Consider the following 11,562-nt stretch of genomic DNA (forward strand, 5'->3'; position numbering starts at 1 on the left):
TATACATGATATCACTTATTTTGAATGCTATTGGCATTTCTTGTTTATACGTACATCTATAAAAATGCGTTAATATGCTGTAGATATGACCACGTTCACCACAAGCACCGTGGGCATTCTGCGCATGCACCGATCCACCCACTCACAATAATATGGAAGCACATATTGGTGTGTGGGTTGCACCATGAGTCGTATTCGGTTCTGTTTTACAACAGATGAAATGTATATGTCCTTTCACCTTTGCAGAGTAACTAATCACAGCTGATGTTCACCACGGCGTCTGCTCACAAGGGGTTTTGAGGTCGTCACAGATACACCCATGGATTTATCCATTTACTTTAAGCTTGTGCTTGAAGTTGTGGTTTCATTTCTGTCATTTTCTTTACTTCGTGGCATATTGCTTTGTTATGATTGGTCAGAAAGTGACAATGTATCATCAACACTATGAAACCTGTGTTCACAAACTGCAGTACTATCACCCAAAGTGTTGGCTTACTGCTGAGTGGGTAATACAATAATCGACGGAAGGGCCGGACCCACTATGCCACTTTCCTCATCCTGAGTCATGATAAACTCAAAACTGGTTGTTCTATGCACTTTTTAACCCCAGTAAAAACTGACATGTATCACAGAATAAATGCCAATGGGTAACCCAAATGAGTTGGAAGTCGGCACGTTTCGATTAGTTTTAATTTTACCACTTCTAAGCTGGTTATGTAGCACGTTCTTACTTCACTGCTCTATTACCAGCAACTAAACCTTAAGCCATGCCCCAATCGGAAAACAAACCAAATATAGCGATAATTGTATAGTTAGAACCAGCCACTCATGAGCAGATTGTAGTGACTCACATTTGGGCAATGTAAACCTTTTAATATTAAGTAATTGAACCTATGATGTCCAATCATCATGTGTGAGCAAAATCGGTTTATTTTATTCTTATGAATGTTGTTGGAATTCTATTAAAATTGTATGCTTCATTGCAACATGCAGTAGTCAGCTTCATTTTCCCCTGTTTGATGAATCTCTGAGACAGTCCCCCAAACCATTGCTTCACCCACACAAAATACCTTTCTTCAAAATATAAGGTACTGTTGCTAGGCTGTTTTAGTGACTGGGAGATTTGACTGTTGCTATGTTTTAGGTGATAGATGTAAGACTGCTTTTCTGTTGTGTGGGTGAAAACGGAGCGAGGTAGGGTGAATGGCCTGTCAGCAGTTAGGGAAGGATGTACAACGGACAACATTTTGAGTGGGTGGTTGCACACTCTGCTCCTCAGTTATTAACTGGAGAAGAAAGCCCCTCTCCATCATGATAAGTACACTACCCAAAAGCACAGGCCTCTGATTGTGCACTGCTGTGTTAACGTGTTATAGCTGTGGTACAAGGGGAGCATGGCTACAAGTTCCTAACTGCCCTGCGTATCCTGACACTTGTAAAACCAGTGCTCTCTCAGCTATGAGATGGGTAGAGGGTATTTAGGGGTATGGGAACTGCTTGGTTTCTTTTAGTGGAATCTCTGCTGGCTCTGCCAACAGTAACCTTTGACCCAGAGCTGCCACTAAAGCACTGGGTCATAGAGGCAGGAAGTAGGAGGGACTTGTATGTGTTTACACGGTTTCCTTGGTAACTTTGCTGGGAAAGAAAGCTTATATTGCACAACGATTCACCAAGCTAAAAGTTACAAGAACAAAAAACATATTATTAATCCCATAGGAGAAACCTATTGCATTTACTAATGCTTGTTTTAAATGCCCCCTTGCCTCGTTGCACTGCCCAGCAAGTACCAGGGCCAAACTCAGCACTACAGTTGAAAAAACAGAGATGCCAATACTGGATGGGTCCACTGAGGTGTGACTGCTTACACCCATGCTCTCCCACTGGAGTTGAGTAACTACAGAAGACTCTCTGATCTACTATAAATATTAAAGGCAAACAACCCTGCCCTGTCAAATTTCTCAGGTCCATCCGTGATGCGCTGCTCCAGCTCAGTTTTCTTCTGTGAATTTTAAAACTTGTGACTGTTGTTCATTCCATTTTAAAACAAAAATACAAGTCCCAGAATTCAAAAGCAAATAATCAGGACTGGAAACACCCCTCCCCTTTAGGTTGTCCTCACCAGTGGGAAAGTAAAACAAGCATTGGTAAATGCATTAGGTTTTGCCAATGTGATTAATATTTTGTTTTTTTGTTGTTAGTTATACAGGGAGTGCAGAATTATTAGGCAAATTAGTATTTTGACCACATCATCCTCTTTATGCATGTTGTCTTACTCCAAGCTGTATAGGCTCGAAAGCCTACTACCAATTAAGCATATTAGGTGATGTGCATCTCTGTAATGAGAAGGGGTGTGGTCTAATGACATCAACACCCTATATCAGGTGTGCATAATTATTAGGCAACTTCCTTTCCTTTGGCAAAATGGGTCAAAAGAAGGACTTGACAGGCTCAGAAAAGTCAAAAATAGTGAGATATCTTGCAGAGGGATGCAGCACTCTTAAAATTGCAAAGCTTCTGAAGCATGATCATCGAACAATCAAGCGTTTAATTCAAAATAGTCAACAGGGTCGCAAGAAGCGTGTGGAAAAACCAAGGCGCAAAATAACTGCCCATGAACTGAGAAAAGTGAAGCGTGCAGCTGCCACGATGCCACTTGCCACCAGTTTGGCCATATTTCAGAGCTGCAACATCACTGGAGTGCCCAAAAGCACAAGGTGTGCAATACTCAGAGACATGGCCAAGGTAAGAAAGGCTGAAAGACGACCACCACTGAACAAGACACACAAGCTGAAACGTCAAGACTGGGCCAAGAAATATCTCAAGACTGATTTTTCTAAGGTTTTATGGACTGATGAAATGAGAGTGAGTCTTGATGGGCCAGATGGATGGGCCCGTGGCTGGATTGGTAAAGGGCAGAGAGCTCCAGTCCGACTCAGACGCCAGCAAGGTGGAGGTGGAGTACTGGTTTGGGCTGGTTACATCAAAGATGAGCTTGTGGGGCCTTTTCGGGTTGAGGATGGAGTCAAGCTCAACTCCCAGTCCTACTGCCAGTTCCTGGAAGACACCTTCTTCAAGCAGTGGTACAGGAAGAAGTCTGCATCCTTCAAGAAAAACATGATTTTCATGCAGGACAATGCTCCATCACACGCGTCCAAGTACTCCACAGCGTGGCTTGCAAGAAAGGGTATAAAAGGAGGAAATCTAATGACATGGCCTCCTTGTTCACCTGATCTGAACCCCATTGAGAACCTGTGGTCCATCATCAAATGTGAGATTTACAAGGAGGGAAAACAGTACACCTCTCTGAACAGTGTCTGGGAGGCTGTGGTTGCTGCTGCACGCAATGTTGATGGTGAACAGATCAAAACACTGACAGAATCCATGGATGGCAGGCTTTTGAGTGTCCTTGCAAAGAAAGGTGGCTATATTGGTCACTGATTTGTTTTTGTTTTGTTTTTGAATGTCAGAAATGTATATTTGTGAATGTTGAGATGTTATATTGGTTTCACTGGTAATAATAAATAATTTAAATGGGTATATATATTTTTTTTGTTAAGTTGCCTAATAATTATGCAAAGTAATAGTCACCTGCACACACAGATATCCCCCTAACATAGCTAAAACTAAAAACAAACTAAAAACTACTTCCAAAAATATTCAGCTTTGATATTAATGAGTTTTTTGGGTTCATTGAGAACATGGTTGTTGTTCAATAATAAAATTAATCCTCAAAAATACAACTTGCCTAATAATTCTGCACTCCCTGTAGTTTGATGAATAGTGGTTCAATATAAGTTAGGAAGGCCTGGTAAGTTCTCTAAGCTTGGAGGGAAACACTAACGTGGCTGTGAGATTAGTCTGGTAAGTTCTCTCAAGCTTAGGGTGTATGAAGTTGACTGTATATACTATCTCAAAGTAAGAGATAGCATGCACAAAGTACCAGGGTTCCCCTTAGAGGTAAGATAATGGCAAAATTAGATAATTCTAATGCTCTATTTTGTGGTAGTATGGTCGAGCAGTAGGCTTATCAGAGGGTAGTGTTAAGCATTTGTTGTACACACACACAGGCATTAAATGAGGAACACACACTCAAAGACTTAACTTGAGGCCAATAGTTTTTATACAGAAAAATATATTTTCTTAATTTATTTTAGAACCAGAAGATTTAAGATCTGAAGTAAATACATAAAATGCAAGGTACTCCACACAGGTAAGTTAGGAACTTTGAATTTGAGCAGTAACATACAGTTTTAGTAAAAATGGCAATAAGCTATTTTAAAAGTGGGCACAGTACAAATATCAACAGTTTGTGGGGAAGGTAAGTAATGGTTAGTTTTTCAGGTAAGTAAGGCACTTACAAGTTCAAGTTCCTGGGCATAGGCAGCCCATCGTTGGGGGTTCAAGGCAACCCCAAAGTCACTGCACCAGCAACACAGGGCCGGTCAGGTGCAGAGGTCAAAGGAGGGCCCAAAACACATAGGCACCTATGGAGAACAGGGGTGCTCCGGTTCCAGTCTGCCAACAGGTAAGTACCTGCGTCTTCGGAGGGCAGACCAGGGGGGGTTTGTAGAGCACTAGGGTGGGACACAAGTAGGGACACAAAACACACCCTTAGCGGCACAGGGGCGGCCGGGTGCAGTGTGCAAAGCAGGCGTCGGGTTTTGTATAGTAATCAATGGAGGGACCCGGGGGTCACCCTAGCGGTGCAGGCAGGGCACAGGGGGGCTTCTCGGGCCAGCCAACAACTGGGCTAGGCAGAGGGTCGCCCGGTGGTCACTCCTGCACTGGAGTTCGGTTCCTTCTGGTCCTGGGGGCTGCGGGTGCAGTGCTTGGTCCAGGGGGGTCGTCTCGGGCTACTCACGAGGTCGCAGTCGCCTGGGAGTCCTCCCTGTAGTGCTGGTTCTCTGGAGCTCAAGCGGGGGCGTCGGGTGCAGAGGGTGAAGTCTCACGCTTCAGGCGGGAAGAGTGAGTTCTTTAAAAGTTGATTTTTTGTTGCAAAAATGTTGCTGTGGGTGAACAGTGCCGCTGTTCTCAGGAGTTTCTTAGTCCTTTGGGTTTCAGGGCAGTCCCCTGAGGCTTCAGAAGTCGCTGGTCCCTGTCCGATGCGTCACTGTGCAGTTTTTCTTTGAGTTTAGAGACAGGCCGGTAGGGCTGGGGCCAAAGCAGTTGTTGTCTCAGTCGTCTCTGCAGGGCTTTCAGGTCAGAAGTCCTTCTTCTTTATGTAGGTTGCAGAAATCTGATTTCCTGGGTTCTGGGGTGCCCCTAAATACTAGATTTAGGGGTGTGTTTGGGTCAGGAGGGCAGTAGCCAATGGCTACTGTCCTGGAGGATGGCTACACCCTCTTTGTGCCTCCTCCCTGAGGGGAAGTGGGCACATCCCTAATCCTATTGGGGGAATCCTCCAATCTCAAGTTGGAGGATTTCTAAAGGCAGGGGTCACCTCAGCTCAGGGCACCTGAAGGGCAGTCCTGACTGGTGGGTGACTCCTCCTTGTTTTTCTAATTATCTCCTCCAGCCTTGCCGCCAAAAGTGGGGGCAGTGGCCAGAGGGGTGGGCATCTCCACTAGCTGGGATGCCCTGGGGTGCTGTAACAAAAGGCATGAGCCTTTGAGGCTCACTGACAGGTGTTACAGTTCCTGCAGGGTGAGGTGAGAAGCACCTCCACCCAGTGCAGGCTTTGTTTCTGTCCTCAGAGAGCACAAAGGCTCTCACTCCAGGGGGGCAGAAACTCATCTCAGTGGCAGGCTGGCACACACCAGTCAGACCTGCACTGAAGAATTGGGTAAAATACAGGGGGCATCTTCTAAGATGCCCTCTGTGTGCATTTTGTAATAAATCCAACACTGTCATCAGTGTGGGTTTATTATTCTGAGATGTTTGATACCAAACTTCCCAGTATTCAGTGTAGCTATTATGGAGCTGTAGAGTTTGTTTTGACAAACTCCCAGACCATATACTTAATATGGCCACACTGCACTTACAATGTCTAAGAATAGACTTAGACACTGTAGGGGCATATTGCTCATGCAGCTATGCCCTCACCTGTGGTATAGTGCACTCTGCCTTAGGGGTGTAAGACCTGCTAGAGGGGTGACTTACCTATGCCACAGGCAGTATTTTGTGGGCATGGCATCCTTAGGGGGATGCCATGTCGACTTTGCCTTTTTCTCCCCAACACAAACAATCTGTAATGGCAGTGTGCACGAGTTAGGTGAGGGGTCCCTTAGGGTGGCACAACTCATGCTGTAGCCCTTAGGGACCTTCCTTGGTCACAGGGCCCTTGGTACCAATGGTACCTTTTACAAGGGACTTATCTGGGTGCCAGGGTTGTGCCAATTGTGGAACAATGGTACATTTTTAAGTGAAAGAACACTGGTGCTGGGGCCTGGTCAGCAGGGTCCAAGCACACTTCCTAGTCAAGTCAGCATCAATATCAGGCAAAAAGTGGGGGGTAACTGCAACAGGGAGCCATTTTCCTACACAGGGGAAACACTAACGCTGTTCCGAGCGCTGTCTTAATAAGTCCCTCCTTGGTAGTATTTTTATAAACCAGTATCTGTTATTTATTGCTTCAGATGCGATAGTGTTTTAGAATCGGCCACTGTGATCAGCTGCAGAACACCCATGACGATGTTTCCAAAGCACACAGAAGAGAGACCAAGCCCCTGTGCAGGAAAAACCTAAAAACGACAATCTCAACGTCATCACTTATGAGAGAGCCACACGATTCATTGATTTCATCCAAAATTTCTTTACAATCCACTCTAACATGTAGCATGCTGTGACAACTAGCAGCAGTGTTCCCTGTACCAGTGTTCAGAGTCTGATGTATCTAGATAGATAACACAAACCATGAAAACCTTGACAATCCAAAATAAAAAGCGTAGATGCCACAGAGCTCGAGTATGTGGTACTTTCATTACACGCAGCCTTTGAGCTGCCAGCCCGCTCGGTCCTGAGCCCGTGTCTGTACTGTGTAAAAAACATTTTACTTTCAAAGGGTCTTTGGTCTCTCCTCCGTGAGATGAAAGAACCTGTCAGCTTGAAAAAATGAGCAAGACACCGGAGCGAGCTTCGGAGGGCTGTAACTCTCACATCTAGTCGCAGTCCAAAACCTTACTTTAAGAGAGGAGTTCAAGAGGGCGGTGCTTTCTAAGCATCGCTTAGAAGACCGAGGAACAGCAAGGTAAGTAGCTCTGGCTGACCCTATTGTAGCCGTCACGTCTTGAGTTACTTTACAAATACAACATGGACTCAAATGGAATCTGACTGCCTCCTTCCACATCAGCAATCAAACGCATCAAGCGCAATATTAGTCAGCCTAAACGTATGGGACTTACATGCCTGTCCCCTTCCACAAGGAGTTTTTTCTTCCTTTTTCTCCATCTCATGGCGTTCACCAGAAACGCAGGGGGAAAGGTAACTCAAATGTTACAGCTGTCATCTAAATATTGAATGGTCTGCGGTAAATGATAACTTATCAAGCCCCAGAATCTCAGCCCGCTCCCCTTTCTCCATGTTTTAAATCTGCTTACTTTCCAAAATTGAAAAATTATCAGAAAATGTTTTAATTCAGCTGGAGGTTATCTTTTGCGGCTGGACGGCTGAGGCGGAAGGTTTCGCAATATAACATTTGTGTGGAATAATTTCCTGTACACGGATAAGAATCAGTGATGAATGCCACATCTACAAGCAGGCCGTCTTCATGCCGAGTGTGGTTAATTACCTCTTGAAAATGTGACACTGGAAGTAACACCGAAATGAAACAAAAGGAAGACTATTAATTACAAAGCATGAAACAGTGAGAGGGATCAATTGGAGGCTTAAAGAGCTAATTGATATCACGCTCCAAACATCATGTGGTGCCCCAGAATACAATGAAATGAAACACAGCAATCGGACTATTAAAAAAAAGAAAGAAAGAAAGAGTAAACAGACCTGGTCCTGCTCTTCGGGTGAACCTGCGTCAGGGAGCTCTTAGAACAAAGAAGTTCAACAAGAGCAGCTGCGCCGGCCTTGGAACAAAAGGGAGCACTAGAGTGGGTGCCTGCTTCGGCCTGGGGGAGGACTGGTGAGTGCGTATTGTCCTGGGGGGCCTAGTGAGTGCCAATACCAAAGCAGATGTACACAGTACTTGGGCCTCGGAATGTAGATAACAGCAAACACACAAGGAGAAAAAAAACATTGGTAAATGGAAGAAAACAGTGTGACAGCCAATAGAAACGGAGGAAAGTAAGTGACTAGCACAGGAACCAAGGAAAGCAAGGGGGACGGGATCTATTAGGTTTCACAAGCACAGCGCAATCGCTGTGCAGGGGAAACCTAAAAACAGGGCATGGAGTTGGAGGCTAACAGGAAGTGACGGAGAGGAAGTCATCTTGGAATGGAAACAATTAGCTTTGGCTTGGGAAAAGGTACTGTCAGTAGGGAGTTAGGGCCAGATGTAGGTAGGTGGCAAATTGCAATTTGCGAGTCCTTCCGACTCACAAATTGCAACTCGCAATTTGCTATGCAGAAAGGTGTCTCAGACACCTTCTGCGACTCGCTATGGGGTCGCAAAGACCCACCTCAATATTAATGAGGTGGGTCGCAGTTTGCGACCCCATAGCGAGTCTGGGCACTCACGGGGATGGTCTCCTGCTGGAGACAGCAGACCACCATGTCCGTGACTGCTTTTAAATAAAGCAGTTTTTTTTTCTATCTGCAGCCCGTTTTCCTTAAAGGAAAATGAGCTGCACTTAGAAAAAAATACCGAAACCTTTTGTTTGTTGCTCTGAAAAAATACTTTTGTGATGGACCCCTCCCCGTTTGCGAATGAGTTACCATCCACTTCAAGTGGATGGTAACTGCGAGTTGATTTGCGACACTTACATTGTGGTGCGAGACGCAAATAGGAAGGGGTGTTCCGACTCGCAAAATGTGTTTCTGCATCGCGTGAGGGCTTTTGCGCCTCGCAAACGGCGTTTTTTGCCATATGCGAGGCACAAAAGCCTACCTACTTCTGGCCCTTAATGCCCAGTCTGGATGGACTGACAGACTGATGACAGATGAGGAGGTAATGGCTTACATCAGTGGTTCCAACCTGCGGTCCAGCGACCCATCCACGAGAGCCTAAAAAATTAAAAAATATTAACAAATATTGACAAATTAGGTCCCCAGCTTCCAGTAATGACTCAGGCGGGGGTCCCCAGATTCCCATGATGATTCATTGGGGGTCCCTGGGTTCCATTAATGTTTAAGTGGGGGTCCACAGAAATCAAAAGATTGGGAACCACTTGCTTACATGAATCTTGGCAGGCACTGTAGTGAGTTCTGCATTCAGACAAGACGTTCCTGTCGATCACTGATAAGAAAGTCCTTGCTAACAGGCAGCGACCTCTGCTACTGGACACAGTCCGTGGTGGGCACATAGTTTGTTCCGCAGAAAAAGACAGGGTTTAAGCAGCTGGTGAGAAGATACCTCAGGCTGCAGGTGGGAGCAAAACACAGGCCCTCTAACACACTACTCAGTCTGCATGCAGGGACAGACGTCGAGTTGCTGTGTCTCAGATATTTTGGTGGCTTGACTGCAGTTACCAGATTTCAAACAAACCAGTGTCTTCTGGGAGTTGTAGCGCTCGTGTGCTACTATGTAAAGAAATAGGCTAACATCCTTTCCTGATAATGATGTGTAGTGGAAAACCCCCAGGAGCAAGAGAGAGCACACATGAAAGGACCTGGTAAACTTATTTGTGGCACAGAGCTCATTTGCAAGCAAAAGAACGGTGAATGGACAGGAGAGCAAGGCGGCCACTAGGCAAAGAGAATGGGCAGCTGGAGGCACGGACGAGAGCCTCCTGCTGGGTGCGGAACCGCCGGCGGCGAGGGAACCGAGCCTGCTTCAAGCAAGTAACACACTCAGCTCAGCGCCGTCACCAGGGACAAAGTTCCCAGAGGAAATACCAACAGCACGGGATGGAGGGGCGGCGAGCAGCCTGGGCTCTGCTGGTGCTTCGGAGGCACTGCCGGGGCGCACTGACCTGGTGGTGACCATCACGGCCGGCATGGCTGCGGGAATCCCCGGTCGCACCGCGCCCTCGGCCGCTCTGGCTCGGCGCTACCCTCACCCCGAGCTCCCGGGGCCGCTCGGACTCCTGCGCCGCGCTGTGTGCAGCGGCCGTCACGAGCTCCGCCGAGGGGGAGGCTCCGACCGCGAATCACAGGAGCAGCCGTCACTCCCCTCCATCAACACGGCTCTGTCCTCTCGCAACATGGCGGTACGGATTTCACAAGGCGCTCTCAGTTTTGTTTATTTTGTCAAAGTGTCAAACATTAACCTTTAACCTAAAAAAAATATTTTTTTGGGGAAAAAAAAGAAACAAGCCCGTAGTCGGCAGGATTCGAACCTGCGCGGGGAGACCCCAATGGATTTCTAGTCCATCGCCTTAACCACTCGGCCACGACTACCTCCTGAAAGTAATGTCGGATGTGTGCTATTTCATATGGTGGAAGACTATTATCCAAAGCATAAAGGTTGGGTTCCTGTGCCGAGTTCTTTTTAATATTTGTGTTTTACGGAAATGCAGTGCTTGGTAGGTCTACTGTGATATCCTGATATCATAATTACATGGGGAAATATTTTGTATTTTAATCTTGATAAATCCACTCCTGTTTAAGCTGTCATTACAAAACAAACCATTACTAGATTGGAGCTCCCTTGATGTTGAGGGTAGAGGATGTCTGTGGTTTCACGACATAGTAATTTTTCTGAATGCGCATATATTTAAGGGTTCCAGTTATTCCAGTTCTACAAATAAAAGGAGCGAGAAAACAATGCAATTGTATTGTATGTGGCTGCTTATAGGTCTAAACCCTGACCGGGATCAAAGTATGAGTTGTAAATTTATCATTTAAAAACGTGGAAAAGCACTAGTTACAACACATACAAATATGGGTACATATCAATAAAACAAGCAAAACAAATCTTGATAAATACAAATGTACATTTCAACACATTTCCACATCTGGGAGCCTTAATAATATTCTATCTTCACGCTGATTGTTCAACACTGTGATCGAGTAGACATTTGGTGAAGCTGCTTTTATTGAGCTAAGATGGTATGCTGCCTCAACCTGGGGAATATGTTGAATCAAATCACTCCTGCTCAATTCAAATTGTTTGGTCAACATGTGAGCAAAAGTTAAACCTATTGTCCACCAAAACAACGTATACAAGTAGCAACTTTTGCAAATGGGGTTTCTCTGCTACAACGCATGTTTGTCTTTTTACATATAAAACGCAATTTTTTCTCTGGGATTCGTGTTCTATTCATAAACAGTATATCATTATCTTTCACAAAAAGGACTTATGCGGTAAGCCGTTGGTAACATTTTTGACAACATGGGCACAATATGTCCCTTCAATGTTTTATCTGTGGAGGAAAAGTCACATTAGTTCAAAGTATATTTACTCATGTGTCTTCATCAATGTGTTCCTCTTCCTGGTGCCCTTTAGTTTCTGGAAAACGTAACAAACAATAAGTAACCCTTCGGGTTCCTCCAGTGGGTCGGTCAGTCCCTTTT

General features: G+C 45.4%; 1 protein-coding gene and 1 non-coding gene across 2 annotated transcripts in view; both read right to left on the reverse strand.

The window, feature by feature from the left end:
• HS1BP3 (HCLS1 binding protein 3) overlaps positions 1-10,252 on the reverse strand; it is a 273,807-nt gene extending 263,555 nt beyond the window's left edge. The window contains exon 1 of the mRNA XM_069235999.1: positions 10,020-10,252. Coding sequence (XP_069092100.1) covers positions 10,020-10,045 — 26 coding nt within the window. The 5' untranslated portion in view covers positions 10,046-10,252. The remainder of the gene's footprint in view (positions 1-10,019) is intronic.
• A 112-nt stretch (positions 10,253-10,364) lies between these two features.
• On the reverse strand, positions 10,365-10,446 carry TRNAS-AGA (transfer RNA serine (anticodon AGA)). Its single transcript has one exon. It is a non-coding gene; the product is annotated as a tRNA-Ser (tRNA).
• Between the last annotated feature and the right edge of the window lie 1,116 nt (positions 10,447-11,562).

This window comes from Pleurodeles waltl, chromosome 5 (assembly GCF_031143425.1).
Source record: "Pleurodeles waltl isolate 20211129_DDA chromosome 5, aPleWal1.hap1.20221129, whole genome shotgun sequence".
NCBI classification, from domain to species: domain Eukaryota; kingdom Metazoa; phylum Chordata; class Amphibia; order Caudata; family Salamandridae; genus Pleurodeles; species Pleurodeles waltl.